General features: G+C 41.6%; 2 protein-coding genes across 4 annotated transcripts; one reads left to right on the forward strand and one right to left on the reverse strand.

Annotated features, from left to right (window-relative positions):
* Positions 1-1,872: 1,872 nt before the first annotated feature.
* Positions 1,873-5,824, reverse strand: C1H2orf69 (chromosome 1 C2orf69 homolog). Its single transcript, XM_042446505.1, is given in 3 exon segments — positions 1,873-2,901; positions 2,903-3,412; positions 5,406-5,824. Coding segments are annotated over 3 exon segments (1,197 nt in total). The 5' UTR covers positions 5,775-5,824; the 3' UTR covers positions 1,873-2,583.
* Positions 5,825-7,399: 1,575 nt separating this feature from the next.
* FTCDNL1 (formiminotransferase cyclodeaminase N-terminal like) lies at positions 7,400-25,692 on the forward strand. Of its 3 annotated transcripts, none has more exons than XM_042446723.1 (5): positions 7,400-7,668; positions 8,264-8,386; positions 14,236-14,331; positions 17,914-18,066; positions 23,152-25,690. In XM_042446723.1, exons 2-5 carry the CDS (start codon positions 8,272-8,274, stop codon positions 23,592-23,594), a joined length of 807 nt encoding a protein of 268 aa, XP_042302657.1. In that variant the 5' UTR covers positions 7,400-7,668; positions 8,264-8,271; the 3' UTR covers positions 23,595-25,690. The 3 variants fall into 3 exon arrangements, with proteins under 3 accessions (XP_042302657.1, XP_042302658.1, XP_042302655.1); XM_042446724.1 differs by lacking the exon at positions 7,400-7,668 and adding an exon at positions 20,370-20,561 and having other exon boundaries at positions 8,167-8,386; positions 23,152-25,692; XM_042446721.1 differs by lacking the exon at positions 7,400-7,668 and having other exon boundaries at positions 8,167-8,386.
* The last annotated feature ends 255 nt before the right edge of the window (positions 25,693-25,947 follow it).

Below are 25,947 nucleotides of genomic sequence, written 5' to 3' on the forward strand. Positions count from 1 at the left end.
CTGGGCAGACTTAGAACACCGAGTTGGAAACTACAGACAGATATCAATATTAGACATTTCAAAACTTATACAATGTGCTCATGTATCAGTCTATCCAATATCAACAGTTTATTCCAGAACTGTTTATATTTTATCTAAAGTTATAGCAATGTTCTTTTTCACATTTTCTGCACATTTTTCATATATAGTAATGAAAAGAATCGGAGCCAAAGAGTCCACCAATCATTTCAAGAAACAAAAGTAGCCAGTTTATCATTGGGGGAACACACAGAACCACTTTAAACCACCTCTTAAAAGAAAGACCAAAGTGTTCAAAACAGCTGTCAAAGACTAGCAGCAGTTGTATGCCACACTGAAAACATCTATTGCCAGAGAAAACCAATTTAACATCTTCATAATCTGGAAAACTGGGCTATACAATGTTTTTCAGTGATCTCTCTTACTCCCCACATACTTTCCCAAAAATTTGCCCAACCCTTGATGGCATATTTGGGGAGGAGAGGGAACAAAGAGTAGAGGAGAAGTCACACTACTGGCTAATGCCATTTCCTCAGCAGATAGATACAACAGAACCTCACCCATTCTTAGGAATACTGTACAATCTTTTTCCAGACAAAAATGACTGTTCCAGTCCATCTTCAGCTTCTGCTTTCAAGTGACTTTGTCTGCCAAAATCTTAGTATTTGGTCACAAGTCTCATAATTAAGTCACCCCAAATTAAAAGGAAGCTTTAAAATTATTTGGTGAAATAATTTCCAAAAATGCAAAATAGAAATAAAAATAAAACAAAATCCCCCCACATCCAACTCAAAATGCTACCAAACACCTAAAAGGAATGTATGAGAATCCTAGTATCCTTGTTACACAATCCATGGATTTATCCATACTTGAAAGGCCACACATGCTTGTTTCCTCATTTGATGTGTACCTCCTCTTACATGTACCCCTGAGCAGAAAACACGCAACAAGCATCAATGTGCAACTCTTAAATGCTTGCAAAAAAGCAACTAAGTAGTGATGTCCATCCTGGACAGACAAAGTTGCTTCATGTTTTTATTAAAACACCAAATCTGTCTCTCTTGTTTCTCTCTTCTCTGAAATACTGTAATAATTCTGTTGCTTATTTATGAACTGAAACCATGTGGTGAGTTTTTAAAATTGAAAGCTGAAATTGCTTTCACTCTTGCACGTCAGAGCACTTATGCAGGCCGAAAGACTTTAATCAAAGCTGTTATTTGCTACAACCTATAATATTTAACCCCATGAGGTTAGATGAGTTTTAATTTAGATGTTGATTTCAGGCTGATTACTGACCTTCTACCACATTAATATTGTTCATGTAAGTTTTATGAGAAGAAAAAGAATTCTGTATATGCAACCGTTGCTTAGATATTTAAACTAATTCTTATTTTGATAATTCTTCGTTCACAGATTACATTGTTTGGCAAACGATGAGCTTCAAACTAATTGTAAAGCTATTCATCAGTCCCATTACTGAATGCTTCTACACTAACCTTAATGATCGCTCTCAATCAGTTCTTAACCACACAGATATCAAGATGGTTTTACACTGTGGTTTCTGTTCTATACAAAAACTACCTCTTGGTGTTTCTTTGTTAAATCACGGTTTAAATATTTTCAAAAGCTTATGCTACAGATGCTATTCTAACACTCACCCCAGTTTACAATATTAGTATCCCCTATGTACCTGTAACTTGATTTTCAAAAGGAGATACTTTGCCAGTTATTACAAAGGATATAGTAATCTCAAGATATCAAAGTTCAAAACTGCATTATGATTCTCAGTCAAGCTTTAGAATTAATAGGGAATGTTAAATTAGGAATAAGATAATACATTCTTGGTCACACATAAAAAAATAACAGACATTTAATACTCTTTAAATGTCTATAAAACCACCTCATTCAGTAGATGTTCAGCTATGGTTAGAAACTGCAGAACAACCATGATGCAACAGTATAGTAGCTATGCACCTTAATGACCAACAAGTGTAATTTATATTCATTACACTGAAGACTTAGGTGTCTCAAGATAAGAAATGTATGCATTGTTTGTGGTATGCCAAAGTGCTAAAAAAATCCCCAACCCAACAGCATTAACAATGGAGTCCAAAGTTCTTTGCTCTTGGTTCTTGAGTAAAGTCTTCTAAATAGAAAAGATGGATCATTCAGAAATACCTGACACATAAAATGATCCTTAATCATCAGATACTAGTTTTGGAGCCTGGATCTGAAAACTGTGGCCACAAAATTCCATGTAAGTAAAGCAAACATCAAGCAAGTTTTCCATCTGATGTTAAATAGTTTCAGGTAAATCAGTATTGCTTTTCCTCAGGCATCTTACAGAGCAAAATAATTTATCTTGCAGCCAGAGATTTCTTTTGTGGCTCTTCAACTGCAAAACCAAGACAAGACTGGGTTTTCATCACGGTGTGTCTGAAAAAGCAGGCATTAGCACACACTGGAGTATTTCCCTTTCCAGGGTTTAGAAGAAAGCATATTCCCAAACAGTTAAATCAAAGCTGTCTTTTGTAGCTACTACAGCATTTTGATATAGTTACAGTGTCAGAATACTTCATGGACTCTGAAGTGGTTGTCCAGGGAAGGTACTTCACTGGCAAAATGAAGCTGGCTGTTTACATTTACACCAAGCTCATGAAGAATTTGTACAAATCTGTTGTGCTCTTTCCCAATCCATGCCCGCATTGTATCGAATACCTGATATGGCGTGACATGAGCATAAACTGAAATCCCAGTCTGTGCAAAGTCTTTAAGCACATCAGGGTACGTCACCCAAGTATTGCTTCCCCCAGAATGACCACCATCCAACCAGTATATTGCTCTTATATTTTTTATGAAGGCACATATGTCCTTGTCCTTTTTTTGCTTCCTTTAGTTCATGAAGTAATTGATTCAAGACAACGCAACCTTTACTGAAGCCGATTAAAGTGAATGACACTCCACCAACAACAGAGGGTTCAATAAAGTCCACAGAAGAACTGCTGAAGTGTTCAATGTCTCTTTCTCCTCTTGGACATCCATTAGCAGTAGCAACAGGAGGTAATTCACAAGCAGCTGCCTTAGTCTCCTTGGAGAAATCATGCGTACTGTTCTGAGACAGAAGAACGTTTTGAGCAAGTTTAAATGCATTAAGTAACAGTGCATGAAGGTGTTTGAAGGCTCCAAAGTCAGCACTGTGTTCAGGTGCTCCAAACATATTACTTTCCACAAAATTGTCATAGCAGCTAAATTTGTGCAAATGCATACGCGAACATTTTATAACCCAAACGTAACTCCCAGGGAAACGACGGCCAAGGATAGCAGCAACATTTTCTAGGCACCACTGTTCCCACTGGAAATTTTCTGGATGACAAATCATAATTTCATGATAGTTCTGAAATAAGAAAATAAGATAAAGGCACTTATTATTTTATACTAAACTGCTGAGAAACATGCAAATCATGTACATTTATAAATAAATGACAATTTCACAAGTATGGAAAATATCTTACTTGCACCCAATTTTTAGCAAGGCGTATGTTAACAAATTTGGAGACTTAAGCTACACAAAACAACATGCAAGTTCTAATTTGAAATAAAACTAAGATGTATGAGATTATAACTCTGGGTCTGTTTTCTGCCTCTGCTTTACCTTTCAGCAACTGATTCAGTGGGTCTAGTGGATTTAGGCAATGAAGTGTTTCTCCCAGTGCTTCTTTAGTTGAAAATTATTACCTCCATTTGCTAAACAAAGCTACACTCTTCCCATCTAATTAGACTGGTTGTAACACATACATATTCTTTAGTTAGGAGCAAGCTCCACCGAACTCAACTGCACCTACTTTCAAGGAAACATTTCTAGAATTGTACTGCGCGAGGGATAAAATTCATGGAATTACAAAGCAGTTTAGAAGAGTTAGAAATGATAGATTTTATATATACAATATTAATAATAAATAATAAAAGAAATGATAGATTATAGGGACATCCAATAGGCATGAGAGTTGAGTAGAACTAAATAGGAATCAGACAGCATTACAACCTATGGATGAACTCTATAGGGAGATTTGGCTGGCTATTAGCAACAAAGTGCCAAATTAGTTATATCAAGCAATTGTGTCAAGGAGCCTGTGTGACATGTTCACGATTTCCCAACCCATTCCAGAGCAGAACATAACTTGACATGTGTGTCTTTGGATGTATTACCCAAGATCCACAAAGCTGGAATCTTGAAGCCCTTCTCTCAACCTAAATATGTTAAAGATGTTAAAAATTTGCTAATAATTTTTTCATATGTACCCTTAACTGTACCCCACCCAGCCCTGGCAACGTGAGTAGTTTAAACTATGCCAGACTGTCCTGGAACATGACCAGAAACAATCAGAAACATATATTAGCTCCTCATTTCAAGAGAAGGGAAAAAAATCACCATCTTCAGCCCATTTTCTCTCCAATTGAGAGGAAGCCTCACTCCTCTCCCCTCAGTCTTTAAGAGTTCAAAGAGCCCTAGAATAACTTGGCTTTTTGTTAGTTTTTGCTTCTTGTGTGTGGGAATTAAGTGCCTTGTTGTTGTTAACGGCTATCAAGTCAGCTTCAACTTATGGAGACCCTATGAATGAGGCAGTTAAAGGAGTGTCAAACTGCAATATTTCTGTAGTTTGGATACAGCCACGGTTCTGTTTTTCTACCCTACATTCCCTCAAAGGAAAAAAATCTTGGTTGGGACTGAGAAGGGAAACTTGGCAAACAGCCTGCGGAAGGCTATACTGTATATAAAACCTACAATTTCATGCCCCCTCAGTTTTTGTCCAGGAGACAAATCTTGTGTTTTGACTGAAAGGTGAAAGACTGCAGACCTTCTACGGAGATAAGCCCATACCCAGGAGGCACTCCCATGGGCAAAGGGATCTTGCAGCACATTTGGGGCTAATTTAGTGGTCTCAAGACAGACTGAGACATCCTGGATCTCACGGGAAGTTCCTTTTTGGTTTGCTAAAGTAATTTATGGCCTGTTACAGACTGCCAAAATAAAGCTGCTTTGGGTCTCTTTGGAGGTATGCTATTTAAATAGAGTCCACACCAAAGCCACACTCCATTCCTAAGCACTGGAGTGCAGCTTTGGTGCAGCTTCTGGATTCTTAGGGTGCATGCATCATTTAATCAGTGGGGCTCCAAAAGCTTGACTCGTGTACCTTGTGCCTTTGGGTTGGCCCAATAAAGGAATCCCTGCTTGGTGGGTCCTGGGTATTGTCGCATTTTTCACAGCCAGTGGGAATGGGGGGCGGGGGGGCAACTATGAAAAGACTAGGCAAGATCCCAAAGTGCAGAGACACACAACGGAGCACTAAGATCCGGACCGTAGAAGCCGTGCTCTTCTGAAGCCCTACCTGGACGTCTCCCGGGAAGTAGAGGACGTGGTGTTGGGGGCGAGGGGGCTCCCGGGAGGGCAGCAGCAGGAGGACGTCGTTGGCTCGGGAGGGCGGGGCGCCAGGCACCCCAGGCAGACGCAGCCACGGAAGCCTCACCCGCGGAGGAGCAGCAGAAGGAGAGCAGGAGGAGGAAGCGCTGAAGAGGCCGCCCCCGGAGCCACTGCTGCTGCTATTGCTTCCCCCTCCTCCTCCTCCTCCTGAAAGGCAGGCATTGGGCGCAGCTCCGCGGAGGCTCATAGTCCGCGCCAGGCAGAGGAAAGCGGAGCCCACCAGGCCCCTCAGGACGGAGAGGGAGAAGGCCGAAGGTGGGCAGCGCTGGCGGCTCATGGATCCCTCCCTTCCCTTGCGCCGCGCGCGCCCCCCTTTTACGTTCCTCCTCCTCCAACGGCTCCCGCAGCCAAAACAAAACGGGCCCCGCCCACAACGCCTAGGGGCCCAGTACGCACGCGCAGAGAGAGAAGGGGGAGGCGCTTTCACGGAAGAGAGTGGAGGAAGAAGGGCGCGCCCCGCCCACAACGCCTCTTCGCCGCCGGCCTAGGTGTCCAATGCGCATGCGCGGACATAGAAAGAGCGGGGAAGAGGAGACGCTTTGAAGGAGGAGAGTGGTGAGTGTGGGGAAGGGGGCGTGGCGAGGAAGTCGCCCCTAGCTGTGATTGGCAGTTAACGTTCCCCCTCCGCAGGGGGCGCGCGAGGGACGGGAAAGGGCGCCATGGCTGGGAGACTAAACGTCTTAAAGGCACACTTCCACAATAAATAGTGCAAAAGCCTAGTTTTTCCCCCCTTTTGTTATATCAGTGTTTCGAAGCAGCCAGGCTCTGGCTGAGCTCATTCGTGGGGAGTGGCTATGAGGAGGCCTTGGATGCTTTATGGACTACAGCACTGGTCCCCAAACTGTGCTCTTTAAGGGACTGTGGACTTCAGCTCCCAGAATCCCAGGCTATTGGCCAACGTGGCTGAGGCTTCTGGGAGATGAAGTCCAAAGTCTCTAGTTAAAGGGCACAGTTTGGGGAGCACTGGGCTACAGCAAAGCGTTTGACTGCATAGATCATGGAATACATACAATTTCAGTGCAAGAGTAATAAGAAGTTGGGAAGGGAGGCGTTACACTAATAGGGATTTTGGGACTGGGGGGGGATTTTCTCCCATGCTCCCAGACTTCCCTTAGCACTGATCCTTGCCTTGAGGGCAGTTAAAGGGGAAAAAATGCTATTTTTTGAAAGGAAAATATATCTCATAATCATGTAGTAACCTAGTTTGAAATTCTCCACTGTCTGAGGCAAAAGGGGGGGGGGGTACTGATCTGGAACATGGTCTTCTCTACTGCCATCAAAATGCTCTGGTGCCAACCAAGATGCCCAGATATCTGCAGCACCAACCAGGGCCTGTTTCTCCATGCTTTAACATCTTTATTATATACTGAACTACACATACCAGTCCATGAATACACTCAAAAGAGTGAGAAATGGCCCCTTTACTAGTCGAAGGGCAGCTTGAGGTGAAGCTAACCTGGGTGTTTACATTTTTATTTTGGAAATTTGCATCCTTCACTTCCGTGCTGTTAGGTTGCCAACAGACAAAAAACAAAACAAACCCCTTTACAGTGTTGTGTTGTGTCATGTGGGTGGATGTCTCTATGATTTTGGGTGGGGAGGAAATGTATTGTACACGTACATAAGTTATTGTTTTTATTATTCTGTATTTTGGGAAACTTATATGTAAAAACTAATAAATAAATATTGCAAAATCAGTAACAATCCAAACCACCTCATAAGCATTCACAAGCTCCCTACAGAAGAAAGTGGCCAAGAGGAATAAGTTTCCCATCCTCATCTCCACTAGGCTTTTGGCTAGGATAGGAAGGACTCTATAGGGCTGCTCAGATTGCAGCATGAAATAAAGGTACCACCAGGCAACATCCAGGGCAGATTTTGCCAGCCTCCTTTCCAAACCTTAGAGTCAAAAAAGCCAGATGTTAATGTCCTGGAAGAGGCGTGAAATAAATACGTCTGAAGGCGGGGACAGAAAACTTGGCCTTAGAAGAGGTGGGTGGATTTTGTGTCATGTGCGTTCAAAGTCTGGCAGGGAGGAGGAAGCTGCTGTCAGTGAATGTTTTTTAACTTTCTGGGCTTCTGTGTTTTGCAGAGTTGTGTCAACACTGTCTGATCTGATCCATAGCAAAACCACCTCAACCTGCTTAGCAGAATTATTTTGTTCACCCACTGTAAGTAGGCTGCCTCTTAGGATCTCAATGCAGGGATGCCTTCCTCCTTTCCTAGACTGCATTTGTGCTATAGAAATAATCTGGTTTGAGACGTCTTTTAATTTACATAGCTGCTTGGTATAGAATTCTGGAAATTGTAGTTTGTTGAGGCATTAGAGCAGCCTTAGTTCAGCTAGTACAGTATACCTTCAGGGATATGGTTGAGTAGGGGGGCCACAGATGGCATTGTCTCCTCAATAAGAGTTTTGCCCACCCACATGAAATTTTCCTATAGTCACTAGATTGTTAGCATGGGCTAGACCGTGAAAATTGTTTACACCTAGGATTGCATCTACACTGCAGAATGAATGCAGTTTGACCCTGCTTTAACTCCCATGGCTCACTGCAATGGGATTTTGGGATATGTAGTTTTGTGAGCTATTTAGTTTTTTCATCAGAGAGCTCTGGTGCCACAACAACACAACACTCACCCCAGAATTCCATAGCATACATAGCTGTCTCACCTGATACGAAAAAGAGCTCTGAATCATGTTACTGGGAACATGTGCCTGTTTCATGCGATTAGGAAGATTCTCTCTGCTTTCTTTCGTTTCAGGAATAAAAATGGCTTCTGGCAGAGTAGGGACACGCCTTGCCGCTTGTCTGCTAAATGTTTCAGAAGGAAGAAGAAAGGATGTTGTTGAGAAAATCGCAAAAGCTGCTGTTTGTAAGGATAACGGTAAGAACAAATTAGAACGTTTCAGAGTAGGCATGATGATCCAGCCCAATTTGCATTATGTACTTTGAATTATGTTCTGTTGAAATACTACGGGGATCTGGTTCCAAAATTAGTGGGGAATCAGTTTTTCCAAAGATAAAAAATGTCAAAGCCAAGCCTGTTAGGGTCTAGCTAGAGTAGCAGAAACATGCCTTTCTCTAACTATGGCGTGGTATACTGGTGCTGATTCTAGGATTAGGGACCGCACGGCATAACAATGGTGGTGCCCTGTGTACATGTGCACCACCATTGTTATGTAAATGCTGTGTGGTGTCTGCATGTTGCTGCACGGCCATTGGTGCACTTGCGACGTCATTGCGGCACCAGAAAAAAACACGTTTTTTCCGAGTTCTTTTTCCTCTGCAGTCATGGCGCACCGTTTGGGGGGCTGTGCTGTCCCTGTGGAGGAAACTAGACCACCGACAAGCTGCCGTTTCTTGGCGGTCTGTCCCGGGCTTACACTTCCCTAAGAACTGAGACTGATTAACAAACACATAGCTTGTAGTTTAAAACAAAAGTTTACTAATGACTTGAATCTATATTTACATAAAAACTATATCCTAATCTAGCTAGTGAATAATTAATGTAAAGAGAAATATTTATCTTTCCTTCTTTGAAAAGAAAGCTGAAAGAGGAGGAAGATGGAAAACATGCAGTTCAGTTGAAATCTTTGAGAGAATGTCTCTTAAGGGCTGTACAGACTGCCCCAAGGGGTGATCTGCAGCCGCCCCTTTTAGTGCCAGATTGGGGCTGTGGCAACTGCATGCTGCAGCCATGATCTTACCTTTCCACAGCACAAAAAAGGAGCTGCAAAAAGTGACTCCTTTCTGTGCTGTGGAAAGGGCGCTGTAGCCACTGGCACAGTGGCTTTTTGGCACTCCTTTGGTGCTGTGTCATCTAAACACAGTGCCAGAGGAGCACCATGATGCTGCCTGCCATGCGGTGCGGCGCGTGGTGTCATGTCTGCCTGGGGGTGGAGTTGGGCCATGCATTGCATGGATGCCACACCCCAACTCCACCCTCAGGCCGGCCTTAATGGCCAATCTGTACAGCCTCTTAGTCCCAAAGCGGGAATGACCTAAGTCACATGGTTAGTTGGAATGAGAGATAGAGGAGAGTTTGCATGCAGGAGATCCCTATCTATCTAAGGAGTGGGAAAGGGAATGTAAAAATCTTCCAACAGCTTTGATCTAAGACTCAGAGTATGGTTTGGCCAAGGTTACCGAGTGGGATTCAAACCCTGGACTCCTAAAGTCCTAGTTCAACACCCAAACCACTGTACCACACTGGCTTATATGGTGGAGGAAACTAAGAAGATTATCACACCACTTGTTTTGTTGCTGCAGTCATGCCACAAAAATTACACCTCAGTATACCAATTTTAGAGCATCCATTCTCACATTCTCATTGGTTCAACCAAGGCTATGCCTCCATTGTGCTACTGTCTTCTCCCTTAACTTCACCCTCCTTCCCTTGAGCCTTACCCAGCATGCCTTAAGTTGTTGTTGTTGTTTTTTTGGCAACTTGTTTTCATGCAGTTCTGCAGCCCTGGTTTAACCTTTTAAGATTATTTAAAGACTTCAGAGGTTGCAGAGGTGAGGAATTGTGCAAAAAAACAGAGAATTAATAAAAATATAGAGGGATGGGAAAAAGGTGGGAGGAGGGCACAGTGACACCACATGACTGCCAATTGTTCAAGAGCCTCGGAAAACACTTTCTGCACCCATGGCATTGCAAGATTGTTGTTTAATTCACAGGTTTCCTCAGTGAATTAATAGAGACACGTAGGAGATAGGGCAGCTACATCTCAGAAGTGACATCAGTATCACCGATGCTGCTGCCTTCCCAGGGGAATTGAAGTTTAAAGGCCACATGTGATAATCTCCTAGGAGTACTAAAATCCAGTATAATTTTTATTGGGCCACCCAAAAGTTACAAAATTAATCATGCTAGCTTTCAAAGTTTACTGACTTCTCCATTAGGCAAAGGTAGGAGAAAATCAGGCAGGGCAAGAGAAGCATTGCCAGTCTGTGTCTTGTGTGAGGTGTTTGCTTACGGTTTTATTTATTTGATTTATATCCCACCTTTCCTCCAATATAGCACCCAAAGTGGCCTACAATGTAAGTTAAAAGAAACACAAAATTATTGAGGTATTTGTCTCTGTCCTTTGTGAAGCCCAAAGCCCCTTTGGAGGCAGAGTGCAATGAGACTCTAAGGCAGATTCTGTACAGTATGAAGTCACACATGTTCCCCAGCTCTATTGTAAAAGAAATATGGTTCCCATCCATCATGGCTAGTGATGATGCATATAAAACACTAAGTCTTGAATGCTAACAACAAGTAATTGTTGGGTGAATTAACACTAGCGAGGGTAAGATGGAGAGAGCTGCTTTTAATTTGCAGGCTGCTGTTTGTAGAGAGACAGTGTTATGTTTGCACAGAGTTGAACAGACACCATGTAGTACAGTACTGGTGTCACTTTATGTTCTGTAGCCCAGTCCTGGTATATCTGTCTCATTCTAAGCTGCTTATTTATCTTCTATCACAAATCATAGGATCCAATCTTTTCTTACTCTAGTAAACAACATAGCCTGAAATCCTGTTCACAAGTACTTAGGAGTCGGTCTCATTGATCTCATTAGATGTGCATAGGCTTCTGATACTGTCAACTGAACCAAAATCATGTCTAGGAGGGGAAAAGGGAAGATATTTAGTGTTTTCTGTACCCTAGAGTGAATTGTCAGAACAATAGTCGGGCACAAGACTCTTGTTTGCTTGAAAAATGCAGAGACATAAACTAGTGAGATCTGCAGCAGAATGATGCAGCATGGACTGCTTCTGATCACAGTTCCACTCAAGGCCTTCGTCCATAAAACTCCATTCCAGCTCTCCTCTGGTTTCCAGGGTTGCTTGGCATTGAAACGTTTGTGACCACAGAACACAACCAGTCATCACTGGTCTATTTGGGATCCCTCATCCCCCGGTCTGAGGGATTTTTTAAAAAAAAATACTTTTACAAAACATGGAGTTCCCTCAACCAAGTGACTCTTCACTTTTACTAAATTGGGCTACTTAAGCAGTGGTGCTGATGCAAAAATGGTGGAGATAGAGGGAATAACAGTGGTCAAAGCAAACAGTGTTCTATCGTCTAGTGAATGGTTATAAATCTTAAGTGATAGATTAAGGTGTTTTATATATGTCAGACTGTTTGTCTACCCAGTCCAGGGTGGCGGGCTCTAAGTGGCAGCTATTCTTCAAGGTCTCAAGCAGAGTTCTTGCCCATCAGTTTACAATAAATCCTAGGCAACAGAGCCAATGACAAAGGATGACAGAAGTTGCAGTCCAGCAATATATGGAAAACCATAGTTTGCTCACTCCTGCCTTAAGCAGTCTGGGATGCTATAGTTATAAAACTTCCTATCTTGTATTAGAACGTGGAAGCAGCAGCTTACAAAACAAATAGTACTAGTTATTTATAATTTATAATTTGTTTCCTTCCCCATTAATGAAGGTATAAACAAGAGACATAGCTACAGCAGCTTGCTAAGTGACTACTTATTAGTGAAACGAACTTGTAAGCATACTTTTTACGGTTACAGATGTGGAGGAATGGTATCACGGGGTCTTTGCTGTGTCTTGTGATTTTTGTTGCTGCATTCATGTTAGTTTCAAAGTAATTAAGAGTAACTGTTCAGTTATTTTTGAGAAGGTAGAAATTGAAGAGTTACTTCTTAAAATGTACAGCTATTGTGGTACTTTTGGGAGCCTTGTAACTGTAACTGTGGGTGATTATGTTTTAGAAAAGTAGCCTTCTAAACTTTCTGTAAGAGATGACATTTAATAATATACATGTCCCTTCCAGCCGTCTGATTTTATGGTAACTGTGTTTTGGGCTGCAGTTTCCTGCCCTGTCTTTCTGAAGTCTTAGCAAATTGTAGCCTTTCAGCTGTTGGAGTGGTGGAATTTTTGAATGTGATCCATTATACAAGAGAAAGCTATTACTTTGTAGCTTGCTAACTAGCACATTCATGGTGGTAATGTTCTGTCTACATAGTTGCAGGACAATTCTCTCCCTTAATATTTCCTTTAGCCTGAAATTCACAGTATGAATAAACTATTAGGCAACACTGAAGGCCTAAAGTCAGATTCCCTCTTAAGATACAGGAGAGAATGGCTATATCTGTTTCCTAGAGGAAAGCCATATAGGGAAGACACTGGGATTGTCCTGAAGGCTGGCTTGTTTCATTGGATGTGTAAAGCTGCAGCGGCCACAGGACTGGAGTCTCAAGGGCAAGGGTGGCAATCATGCAGGATTGCAGACATTGTTGGACTATAACTCCCCTTATTCCTACCCATTGGCTGTGCTGGTGAGGGCTGCTGGGACTATAGTCCAATAACCTTTGGACGGCTGCATGGTTCCCACCCCTCTTCTAGGGATTTGGTGCTACATTATTCCTGAACACTGGATTTTCAGGATGGGGTGTGTGTGTGTGTAAAGGCTATCAACTTTGGTTGATATGCCAGCTGCAACCCTACCTGGATCAGGAGGACCTTGAAGCAGTGGTACACACACTGTAACCTCTCATCTCGATTTCTGCAACACGTTTTACAGGGGGTTCCCTTGTGCCAAGTTTGGAAGCTTCAATTAGTCCAAAATATGGCAGCCAGGCTGGTCGTCGGGAAATCCAGGTTTGACCATATGACACCTGTTTTAAAATCTCGGCACTGGCTGCCAGTTAGCCTCCAGGTGCAGTACAAGGTGTTGGTTATTACCTTTAAAGGCCTACATGGCTTGGGTCCAGGCTACTTGCAGGAGCACCTCTCCCTATATAACCCACCCTGCACTCTCAGATCCTCTGGGAAGAATCTGTTGCAACCAGACTGGCTGCACAGAACTTTCTTTTCTGCCACTCCAAAATTGTGGAATGGCTTGCTGGAAAAGATCCGCCTTATTACCACCTTAGATGCCTTCAAAAAGACTGACCTCCCAAAGAAAAACAGCAAGAAATACACCCCATCCACCCCAGTTCGCCCATTCCTTCCTGAATTTTTTAGGCTACAATGATATGTTTTCTTTTGTATGTCTGGATTGTATGTTCTTTCCACTTGCAGACAGAGAGAGAGAGAGAGAGAGAGAGGAGTCCATAGCCCTGCATCTCCTCCAGTTTGTTGCTGAGTGCCTTCAAGTTGCTTCTGACTAGTGGAGACACTAGGCAAGCCTATCACAGGGTTTTCTTGGCAAGATTTGTTCAGAGGAATTTTACCTTTGTTTCCCTCTGAGGCTGAGTGTGTGAGACGTGCCCAAGGTCACCCAATAGGTTTCTGTGGCCGAGCAGAGATTCAAACCCTGATCTCCAAAGTCGTAGTCCAGTGTTCAAACCCCTACACCATGCTGGCTCTCACCTCCTCCAACACCGCTACTGAATTTCTGCCTGCAGAGCTACTTAAAGCAACACAACCTTTAGGAAGCTGCAACATGGCAAAAGGGACTCCCTGATGGATAAGTGAATTGTTCAGTACCTCAAAACCAAGTCTATTTTTCAATAACACTTCTGAGAGATGGGAAGGAGGTGAAATTCCAGACTGAGAAACATGTGGCTCTCCAGATGTTGTTGGGTTATAGCACCTATCCCTTACAATGGTCCTGGGTGGCTAGAGATGATAGGAGGTGCAGACTAACGGCATTTGTGGGGCTATCAATCCCCAGTCTTGTTCTACTGCTTTAATATGTTACATCAGTTTGAACTGACTGAGATGCCATTAGTTGATATTTTAACCACAAAACATATCCCTTTCTTCTCTCTTCATAGGCCAGGAGCATCTCCAAGCAACGGTTCTTAATATATTTTCTGACTACGACTATAATAGATCTGTAATAACAATAGCTGCTCCCATTGACAGGCTTGGTAAGTATTTTTAAAACTTTCTCTCTCTCTCTCTCGCTCTTTTTTTCTGTCTCTCTCTCTCTCTCTCTCTCTCTCTCTCTCTCTGAGAGAGAAATATTTATTTTCTTCCTCGGATGGATGCATTTGAGATATTAATGTTGCAATCCTATATGCATTTTTGCATGTGTATGTGTGTTGTGTGCTGTCAAGTTGTTTCCAATTTATGGCAACCCTAAGGTGAACCTATCATGGGGTTTTCTTGGCAAGATTTGTTCAGGGGAGATTTGCCATTACCTTCCCCTGAGGCTGAAAGAGTGTGACATCTGCAAGATCACCCAATGGGCTTCATGGCTGAACAGGGAATTTAACCCTGGTATCCAGAGTCATAGTCCAACACTCAAACCATTTACGTCCCATTGAGCTTAATAGGACTTAAATAGGAGTGTGCAGTGCTACAACATCCAAGAAATGAAGGTTTAAAATTTCTTTCCTCCAAGCATCAGTTCCTAAGCTCATTCCTCAAATACTAAAAAAGGACTTTTAATGTGCTCATCAAGAAAACCTGAGAGCATATTAAACCAATGTTGGTTGAGAAGGAGTTACATATTAATCCCATCACTGTGCAGTTAGGTTCTTCTCCCCTAATTCAGTGCCAAAATATGTTGTCTTTTATTAAGTTGCCTTCCTTTTGTCTCCCCTACCATTTATATCATGTTTTTATGCTATGTAGGGACAACATAGAGCCAGTGTGGCATAGTGGTTTGAGTGTTTGCCTATTACTGTGGAGACCAGGGTTCTATTCCCTGTTCAGCTATGGAAACTGACTGGAATACCTTGGGTGAGTCATACACTCTCAGCCCAAGAAAACCCTGTGACAGGGATGCTTTAGGGTTACCATAAGATGGAAACACCTTGAAAGCATATAGCAGCAGCAGAGACAACTTATTTGTTAGCAACCCAACCTGACGTTCACAAGTTGTGTTTGACTTCAGCCCCCATCATCTGCTATGCTGTTCTGGGATAATAAAAGTTGTAGATCAGCTGGAGGATACCAGGTTGGGAAGGATACCCATCCGGAAGATACCAGGTTGGGAAGGCTGTCTTAGAGAGATAAGGCCAGAAATGGCATCTCTTTGGCACCAGTAAAAAGTAATCTTATTTGTTCAGGCTTTTGATATTGAGTTTTCTCTGGCTCTTTAAAAAAAAATCGCTTCACTAATTGTTTTGTGTGGTCAAATATTGTGTTACAGGTATTTATTGTTGTCATGTTTTAAAATTTTGTTAGCCATTACAAAAGGTTTCTATCTGAAGGGCAGCATATTCCTTAAGTGTAAAATAATAATAAAAGGTGTTCCATGATTGTGACTCTCTCCGTCAAAGCTCCACGATCATGGTACCTACACAACTAAAAGTTGGATGGATAGCAAGGGACACTAGGGGCATGCACCTTGGATCTATTTGGGTTTTTTAAATTCATTGATTTTAGTTGATTAAATTCTGTTTAAGTCATGCAATGCCACTATTAGCCACGTGGGTTCAGGCTTCCTTAATCTTTCCTAATGATCTGATCTTAAACTACAATCTTGCCTAGGATGTCATTTTTCCAGAGGGTCTCTAGGTAACTCCTGTAGTGTTTTCCTCTGCAGGGCTGTCATCCTCTTCAAACAGTTAAAAGAGAGGCGACAGAAAAGTTCCTGCTGCCTGACAAGGTGGTGGTCATGGGGATCCCATTTTGGGGGAAATGCAGGATATAAATGCTGTAAATATATAAATAAAATACACAGAGAAGGGAAATAGGTGGTGAGTACATGGAATGACAGAATGCACCAGGACAGAGGAAGAAAAATGGTGAGGAAGGGAAAGAGAGAAGACACCAGCATGGAGGTAGGGGATTGTGGGCCTTCCCGTTACTTGCAAAGTTGAGATATCTGCTGGTAGATAAATGAGCTACAATAAAAATTATATTAAAATTTATCCATATATTCAGAGTGTAGAAATGGTTCAAAATTAATAATCATCACTAAATTGTGCCCCCACACCTGGCATTGAACCACCTCCCCCCCCCAATATGACTGGCAACTCCTTAATGTCATATTTGAGGGCCTGAGAAGGCAGAGGCAGAAGGGGGTGGATTTCCCTCTTGCTGGCTCTGTTTGCCTCACTTTAACAGCCCCTTCATCCCTCACTGCTCCCCGAGTGCATCACTGTGTTAAGCCAATGCCAGCTAGAAAGAGGGGGCAGTGAGAAGGAGGGGGCATTTGCAGAAGCAGCAACATATAGTGCCCTTTGACTTCTTGCCCACTTCCCTGTGCCCCTCATCTTCTTCTTCTTTCTGGCCTCAGCTTAACTTTGTTGTCAGGGGCGAGAGGACAGTGGGCAGGGTACAGATGCACTGAGCAAATGGTGGAAGGTCTAGTGGAGCAGCACACAGGTTGAGCAAGGCAAACAAAGCCAGCCAGGGAGAGGGAAACAAGAGAGCAGACAGGTGAACAGTGGGCAGATGTCACTTTGGTCATGGATGGCATGCCCTGTGGGCTAAAGAGGGCTTTTGGCAGGAAATAAGCAGGAGAGGAGAAGAAGGGCAAGAAGGGGATGGGACACCACTGCAGGCCTGATTCTGTTACTGCAAAAATCTCCTTTAGCATCATCATCTTTCTCTTCCTTCTCTTCAAGAGATGGACAATGATACTGAAGGAGATTGCTGCAGCAATGTCATCATCCTAAGAAGCACAGGGGGAAAGATTTGGAGACCATCAACAGACATGCACTGAAGGTCGCCTGGGAATGCGGTACAGATTTTTGCAGCAATGAGTGTGTATTAAAATATTCTCACTTTCCCCACTTTTGCCTGCATCCTCAAACCCCCAAAAGTTGAGCACCAGCTGTAATTATAATTGATGGAAATGGGTGAATTCAGCTAGATTTAACAAGGGTGCATTTTGCAGATTTTATGTCCTTAAACATTAGCTTACTTTTCAAGAGCTTGCTTTTGTTTTCTCAGCAGTTTGCCAAGTATTCTTTTCAATGGACAAACTCACTTTTGAAATCTGGCTGAATGATGGAGGAGCAGAATAGAAGATTCTCTGTTTTGTCTTTTATCCTAGGAACATTCTATAGGGAAATTTCTGATGTGAATCAAAGCAGGTTTGCCAGACAAAGTTATCAAAGGGGTGTCAAGTGGCTGTAAATATTAACAAGATAGTGCTTAGTACTTGGTTAAAAAGAAAATAAAAGTTAAGAAATATTTGCAGATTATGTTTCAATAGCAAAGCTGGCAAGATAACAAGAGGGCTGTCTTGTTGCATGGTCCTGAAGTATGTTCATAGGCTATAATAAGAGCCCTTCTTCTTCAAGTTGGGTAGGTTTGTAAGAAATCCAAGACCTTGAAATTTCTCAAAAAACTTACACTCAGTATAAATAAGAAAGAGGAGTCATATTTTCACTTTGAAAAGACTGCAACAATGATATTTTCTATCCTATGTGTGTGTGTGTTTCAATGAAATATTGCTTTTAAAGTACTTTGGAGCAGAGACTAAGTTCTAGTTTCCCTTTCAGAGAGGGAGGTGAAAATGCACAATATGGTTTTTTTCCCCTTTGTTTTAGGCAGCTGTGTTGTTGCTGCCTGCGTGGAGGCTTTCTCATCCATAGATATGGCGGCGCATGTTGGAATTCATCCATGTCTTGGGGCTGTGGATTTGGTGCCTGTTTACCCATTGTTAGGTGTCGACTTGGAGGAATGTGGAACAGTGGCTCGAAGTAAGCATAAATGTAACATCTCAGTTTCTCCCTGCAGACTTCCAGATTCCATTGGGCTGACATTCCCATTAAACCTAGGTAGACAGCCTAGCCAATAGGGAGGCATCATGGAATTTATTGTTGCCTGGAAGACCTATAGGCTCCTCATACCTGGTCCAGAAGGAAGGCCTTAACATGGTCACTAGCTAAATGCCTGCCCCAGGATGAGGTGGGGTGGTTTGTAATAAATGGAGGGTTTGGAACAAACTGGAGTCAGTAGTGTGGAATGAGTCTATGCTTCCTGTGTAACAACGACCCAAGCAAAGCCTAAATATGCTTTCACTTTGTCTCTAGCTAGGAATGTACCAAACTGCTCTGTTTATTCCAGAAGATGCTCACTTTTCTGCATACTGACATATGTTTGGAACTGTTGGGCTGCAATAATACTTTATTACTTTAAGAGCAGGTTTGGATTTGCTGATCATCAGAATGTTACAAAGCAAGATTTAACAAAATGAACTAAATGTCAGTATAAATGTAACACAAATTAAAAAGAAATAAAACTTGACCAAAATCTGAGTTACACATCAAAAACCAAAATTCTGAATCTCCCTGGCAAAACCTAACATTTCCTTTTAAAATTTTACTTGGGAATAAACTCTCCTGAGTTCAATGGGACTTATCCCTGGTATGGTTGGTATGGTTGTTCCATTTTTGCAGATGGGATGTGGCCATGATTCTGAGACATCAGTGCATTTCGGTAATTACAAAGTGAATCTACACTGCACAATTGGAGCAGGTTGATACTACTCTAACTGCCATGACTTGAGGATTTATAGGCTGGTGTGAGGTATTTAGAATTCTCTGCCAGAGAGTTCTGGTGCCTCAACAAACTATAAATCCTAGGATTCTGTGGGATGGAATTGTGGCAATTAAAGAGGCATCAAATTGGCATAATGCTGCCGTGTGGTCAGATACCTCAAACTCTGAAAATCCCATTCCTGGAAAAACCATATCTGTTTAATATCTGCATTTCATTAAGACTCAAGAGTGCTGCAGGGGCTAAATGAGTGGTAGGGTGGGTTGAAGAAAAGAAAGAAAAACAGTTGGGTTCAGGGAGAGGAGGAAGAACAGAAGGAAAGAGAAATAGGATGGAGTGGGCACTGAGGAGATTCTGACCCAGGTGAAGTTGTTGCTGGCTGTATAAGCAACCAGATGGAAGAGGAGAAAGGCAGACAGAAAAAGAAGGGAAACAGGTGTGAGGGTCTGGGAACAGGGCAGTAAGGGAAGGATGGCAGGTTTTCATTCTAGACAGAGCTGGATACATATATATTAGGATTGTGTGTGAATTGTATAGTCCACCCCATACACTCAGGTCCTCTGGGGACCACTTACCTCAACTGGAGTAGACGGTCAACTCTCACCCAGAGGATATTTTCATCAGCTGGCCTTAAATTGTGGAATGACCTGCCAGGAGAGATTTGACAGCTAAACATGCTGCCTGAATTTAAAACAGTATTAAAGACTTATCTCTTCTGTCAGGTTTACTCAGTTGATTTTAAACTATGGATTTAAGGGACATTGTGGTGATGCCTCATCTGGAAGTAGCATCCACATTGTGATAGTTACACTTTGCAACTGAAATGAGGGATTACACACATGTTACACACACATGCAGTCCTGCAAAAAGGTCTGTTACAGACCTGTGATTTATATTTTAATTGTGTTAGCCTTTGTAGTCTTTTTGGAATCTACAGTATACTTCCTGGACTGGGAGTGGGATGTTAAACTTCTGGTCTCCAGAAAAGAAAGAGAAAGAAAAAAAGAAAAGCCTGATACCATGTTCAATCATTCATGGTAGTTTTGTTTCTGTTTCTGAGTACAAAGTACTTTGCAAATCACCTTCTCATCCATCCCTGGAGTAGTGTTAGTCTGACTGCATTTCTCCTAGTTCAATCTTCAGCAACTGTTAACTTCCAGATACATTTAATTCCAACTCCCATAAGTCATCAAGACTGCATATCTGGCTGAGATTTATGAGACCAGTGTGGTGTAGTAATTTAAGTGTTGGGCAATGATCTTGCAGACCATGGTCCAAGTCCTCACTTAACGACCCACTGAATGGCACTGAGCAAGTCACACTCTCAACCTCAGAGGAAAGCAAAGGAAAAACCCCTCTGAACAAATCTTGCCAAGAGAGCCTCATGATAGGGTTGCCAAAAGTCAACAGTGACTTGAAGGCACACAACAACAGCAAGTTCACCACATTAGGAGGAGTATTCTAACTGGGCATAACTCCCCCCCCCCTTTATTTCTGCTTTCAGATATAGCGGAGAGCTTGGCTCATTGTGTCCCTGGATGCAGCATATTTCTTTTTGGACATGCAGACCTCCCAAAGAAGCAAAGCCTTGTTCAAAGAAGGAAACAGCTGGGATGGTTTAACCAAAGAGCTTCTAAAGCAGCTGATATTAATCCTGATATAGGATTGGCACCTAATTTAAGATACGGCTTAACTGGTATGATATGCAACTGTAGACAGCAATTCTTTATTCCTTATTCCTTTCTGTTCTTCACTGCAACCACTGATGTGTGTGCAGAGATGTAGCTACTGGGTGGGGGGGCAGTGGCATCATTAGAGGGGTGCACCCTAAGGAGAGGTGACATTACTGCTCCCCTAATATCTGCTTTTTAGCAGAAATGGGCTGTGGTGTTCACCTGTATAAAATGCTTAAGAGATGGCGTGAGTGGGGAGAGGTCAGTTGGAGGAGAAACATTGCACAGTTTAAAAAGGACAAATAACACACACACATTAAAACAAAGCTTATGAGGTTGCAGTTTGCATTCACCTGCAATTTAATAGTTAACTATCACGTGAGTGGTAGTTGACTGCTGTCATGCTTGAACTCCCATGTGCCATTTATTCTTTCCAATTCCTTGTATCAAAGCAGCCTTGAATCCCAAGTTTGGGGGAAAGGATGTATATTTATTTATTTATTTCAAGTATTTATACCCCACTCTTCTGCCTAAAAGCACTCAGACTGGCTTACAAATTGTTAATTTAATAGTAACCTGTCATCAGGGTTATAGTTTAAATAAGACAGGGCATGCAAAGGTGGCAGAGGGGGAAGAAGTTAAGTCCAGCAGAAGTTGGCTAATAATAATAATAATAATAATAATAATAATAATAATAATAGTCATCTAGGCCAGTTACAGACTGCCAAAATAAAGCTGCGTCGCGTCTCTTTGGAGGTATGCTGTTTAAATGATGCATGCATCCTAAGAATCTGGAAGCTGCACCAAAGCTGCACTCTAGTGCTTAGGAATGGAGTGTGGCTTTGGTGCGACCTCTGGACTCTTAGGACCCAAGCATCATTTAAATAGCATACCTCCAAAGAGACCCGAAGCAGCTTTATTTTGGCAGTCTGTAACAAGCCCTAGTTTTGTTTTTAAGTCATTTTAAAAGGCTGGTTTCATTTCAATGTAAGGGGATTGTGCTCCATTTAATTGTATCCAACATGTTGAAATGACAACATTTCAAGTGGTGAGGATTGAGGCAGTGAAGTCAGTGAAGCTGGTTAAATATTTAACTGCTTGTGTGTGGGGGGAAGTGGACTAGCAAAAGAACAGAATTAGAAGTACTCGTGAATTAAACAAATTTGACATGTTCTGCATGAAGCAAAGTGGGTTGTCTGAATCCGTATTTAACCTCTTGCTTTAGACATCCTCTTGCCACAAGAATTCTTCAATCAGACCTTCCTGGGCATACTTCTCAGTTGTCCTGTTACATAGATAATGCATTTGCATTTGCACAGAATGAACACACACCAGATGTTAATGAGTGCATTTGTTTTTATTTTTCTTCCACCTCAACACTCTGGCCTTGAGAATTTGCATTATTTTCTCTCCACTGTAAAGGTCTTTGTTTTCCTCTGAAGGGTATGGATCATAAGTTTCCAAGACAATGAGCGAGAGTTTCAAAGAGGAGTAAAACAAAGACTTCAAGGAAATATTAAACTTCCATAGCTTTTCATGCTATATGAGCAGAATAATCTGCAATGATAATTTTAAGTGTGATTTCCTCTCCTCGCTTATGAAAGCTTGGAATTAACTTCTTAACAGTACCCTTATTGCTTTTTTTTTAAAGCAAACACTGGACAGTAATGGTATTTTCACTTAAACATTTATAATGATAATGTTGCAAGGCGTGTGTGTGTGTTTTAAGCAGTGAGTAACATTTGCACATTACTCATTGTATCTCCTGATGGGAGAAAGACAGAAAGAAATGTTATTTGATTTGATTTTGGCTATTTCTAAATATGCATTTTTACTAAATAAACTGACTTTTGGCCTGCAGTTAAAGCCTTTTTTATTTAGTCACACTTATGGCAGTTAACTGGCTGTGCAGAAGAATCTTCTAATGGTTGCATGTATGTGTTCTGCATTTTTATCAGTACTGTATTGGTATTTGTTATTAAAGTCCATGGACCCATCAATACAAACAAACAGAAATTGTACAGTATTAAGAAGGATGCAATTTAACTTTCCACGATCACATCTATTCTGTAGTAGAATTTTGACATAAAACTTAGCTGATTTGCCAAATTAAATGGCTTAATAAAGGAGAGATCGACTGTTTGTGTCTCTGATAAATTAGTGCTCTTTTTAATAGAATAGTTAAAGTCAGCCCTCCATATCTTTATCCACAGATTCAATAGAACACAAGTGTGTGTGTGTGTGTATTCCAAAAACAAACCTTAATTTTCCAGGTTATATAAAGGACACAAGTTTACTGTCCCACTGCATATAATTAGACTTGAACATCCATGGATTTTGCTATCCATGGGGGGATCCTGGAACCAAACCCCTGTGGATACCAAGGGTCTATTGTATTTAATAAATTAAAAAAACACAATACTTCTAAAGTATTAAGTAAAAAGTTATGCTAACAAATACCTTCCTTTTAAAAGGGGTGTAACGGGGTAGCTTTGCAATATGTTACCAAGCTGTGGTTATGGACAGTGATGCAGTGACTTGCACTTAGGTTTTCCAGATCTCTCTACTATTCTCTGTCAATATTTTCTATGAGTTGTTTTTTCTTCATCTCAGGTGTTGGGGCCAGTCCGTATGTGATGAATTGCAATGTGACTGTAGACACTCAAGACTTGATAATGGCAAAGAAGATAGCAGGTGCTATCCGAGGAAGCAGCACAGGAGGCCTGAAGGGTGTTCAGTCGATGGCTTTCCCACACAATGGGCAAATCGAAATAGCATGTAACGTGGAAAGTTTTGATGAGAGTGACAACCAGTTGGCTACAGGGGAAGAGCTGGGCTATGTTTCATATAGCATTCTTGGGAGAACTTACTACTATGTCTCACCACAGTTGATAGAAGCTTCCATCCAGAAGCTGGCCAGAAACCATGGGGTCAGCACAGTGGGGACTGCGCTAGTTGGGTTTACGCCAGAAGAATGTAAGCGTTGTGCTGCCTATGCATTAATGAATGGTGTTCGTGAATTTTGGAGGGTTAGGGGTGGTGGTATCTTTATGTGATAGACCTTTTTTTAAAAAAAAAAATTAAATTCAAAACATTTCAATTTAAGATCTGTTTTGGGAAAACTGAACTAAGAAATGGACATCAGTGAAGCTAAAAAATAACTATATATTTTTATGATTGTAAAGCACCTTGGGGCCTCCTTACTATTGCCTACAACTTTAATTAGCTCCACCCAGCATTGCCTGTGGAGTTGAAGTTCCAAAGCATCTGAAGTCCAGAGGTTCATCACCTCTACAGTATGCTTACCATATTAAAATTAACAGAAACTGGCTTACTTTAACCCAGTGTTTTAGACCATAGTTTTCTCAACCAGCATGGCCCATGTACAAACATAGAAGCCCTTCTCATACTAGCTGTACATGCAGGTTCTGGAAGTCCATCACCACTGTGTGCCCCAAGGGTGGAAGAAACTTGTCTGCACAGCCTCTCTGGCATGTTATTTCAGCAAGCAGAGGCACCTTAACATCCACACACTATCTATTAAAAGCAATTGGTCTTCTCTGAAGACTCTCTGAATCAGGTGGTGAAGGGGAAGAGGGTCCAGCCGAGCTCAGTGATAAGGGTTTTGGTCACTTTGCTCATCGTTGAATTCCCATTTCCTAATACCAGTTGTTTTTCATTAATTCCCAATTCTGCTATCTGCACCTGATGTTGTGCTCTGCAAAAATTATGTAGATTTAGTTTTCCAGTTTTGCATAACTGACTCTGGGTTCAGAATTGGATCTTCTAAAGCAGTGATGGTGAACCTTTTACAGACCGAGTGCCCAAACTGCAACCCAGCACCCACTTATTTATTGCAAAGTGCCATGTCCCTCTGGCTTTCTAGTAAGAGACTCTGGCAAACTCTGTGCTAGGGCAATAGCATGTGTGCCCACAGAGAGGGCTCTGAGTGCCACCTCTGGCACGCGTGCCATAGGTTCGCCATCACTGTTCTAGAGGACACTGAAGATAGAACATGCAACTCTTTTATTCTGTTCTTGGAGGAGTTTTCTGGAGCATAGTGGTAAACACTGCAATCTCATATACACTTACTTGGGAGTAAGTTCCAGTGAATTTAATAGGAGTCACTTCTGAGTAAGCATGCATGAGACTGTATTGTTAGAAAGATATAATCTGGAAAATGCTTAATTTGAATCTTGCCTTATTTATTTGTTTCTTTTATCTATTGCATTTATATCATTCTGCCTTTCTCTCAGCACAGGAACCAGGACAGCTGACAAACAATAAATCAACATTAGCTAAAAAGATAATCATAAATTTAAAATACAATTAAAAGATTGCCATATTAAAATCATAAATCAAATAATAAAAACCATTTAAAAACATACAACATCTCGTCTTGTGAGTTGGCCACTCTCACTGTAGCTCTGTTGCAGTACGACATTTCAAAAATCACTCCAGCTGAGCATTTCAAAAATAAATCTGGAATAATGATTGAGGAATTTTAAAAAAATGTGTGTATTTTAAAAAAAACAATGGAATCAATTTGGGGATTGGAAGCCAACCTCTATGAGGAGACAACTGTATATTGTTAGAGCATGTGTGTGTGTGTATCCACCAGAGGGCAGCAGTTAAGCCATGGCCATGCAGATACTTCCTTGGAATGATGGCTTTTAGCTTTTGCTTTACTCTTGTTTTGCCATCCAGTGGCTAATGTGGGAAGTGCACAACCAGGATTATTCCATGGTTTAATCTTTATATGGTAAAGGTTATGACTGTGGTGTTTCAGTTTTATTTCCTGGACTTTACAACTATTTGTCTCCCAGAGCCCACATGGCCAAAAAGAAAGAGTGGCCTCTGCCTGCATAGATATCCCTCCATACCATCTTAACTGAGACAACAATGACATCTTAACAAAATGTAGATCTGTGACTCTAACATCATCTTTTTTCTTTCTTTTTCTGGTATGATTTTTAACACTTTTGCCTGATGAAGAAGTGAGCGCAGCTTCAAAAGCTTGCATCATGTATATTGTGCTTTTTGATTGGCCCAATAAAGATATCACTGTTTTGTGAATTTTGGATGTTATTGTACTGTGGTGTTTATTATTGGTGTACAATGGTTGCACTTTAGGTTTCAGACTTTCTGTGAGGTGTTGCTCTGTTTATTAAAAAGGAAGCTCTGTGTGTTTCTCTGGTGGGGGATGAATAACTGGCGTTACTTGCTTCACATCTAGACTATTATTATATTACATCACCCATTAGACAGCTATGTCTACCTGCATCTCTTGGCTTTCCTTTTTTTTCACATTCTAGCTCTCAGACATGGTTCAGGGACAACACAAGGTTTCAGCCTGGTGCAGACATGAATTCCAGTGACTAGTTTGGGTTGGAGGGTAGAAGGCTCCCT

The sequence above is a fragment of the Sceloporus undulatus genome, chromosome 1 (assembly GCF_019175285.1).
Source record: "Sceloporus undulatus isolate JIND9_A2432 ecotype Alabama chromosome 1, SceUnd_v1.1, whole genome shotgun sequence".
NCBI classification, from domain to species: Eukaryota; Metazoa; Chordata; class Lepidosauria; order Squamata; family Phrynosomatidae; genus Sceloporus; species Sceloporus undulatus.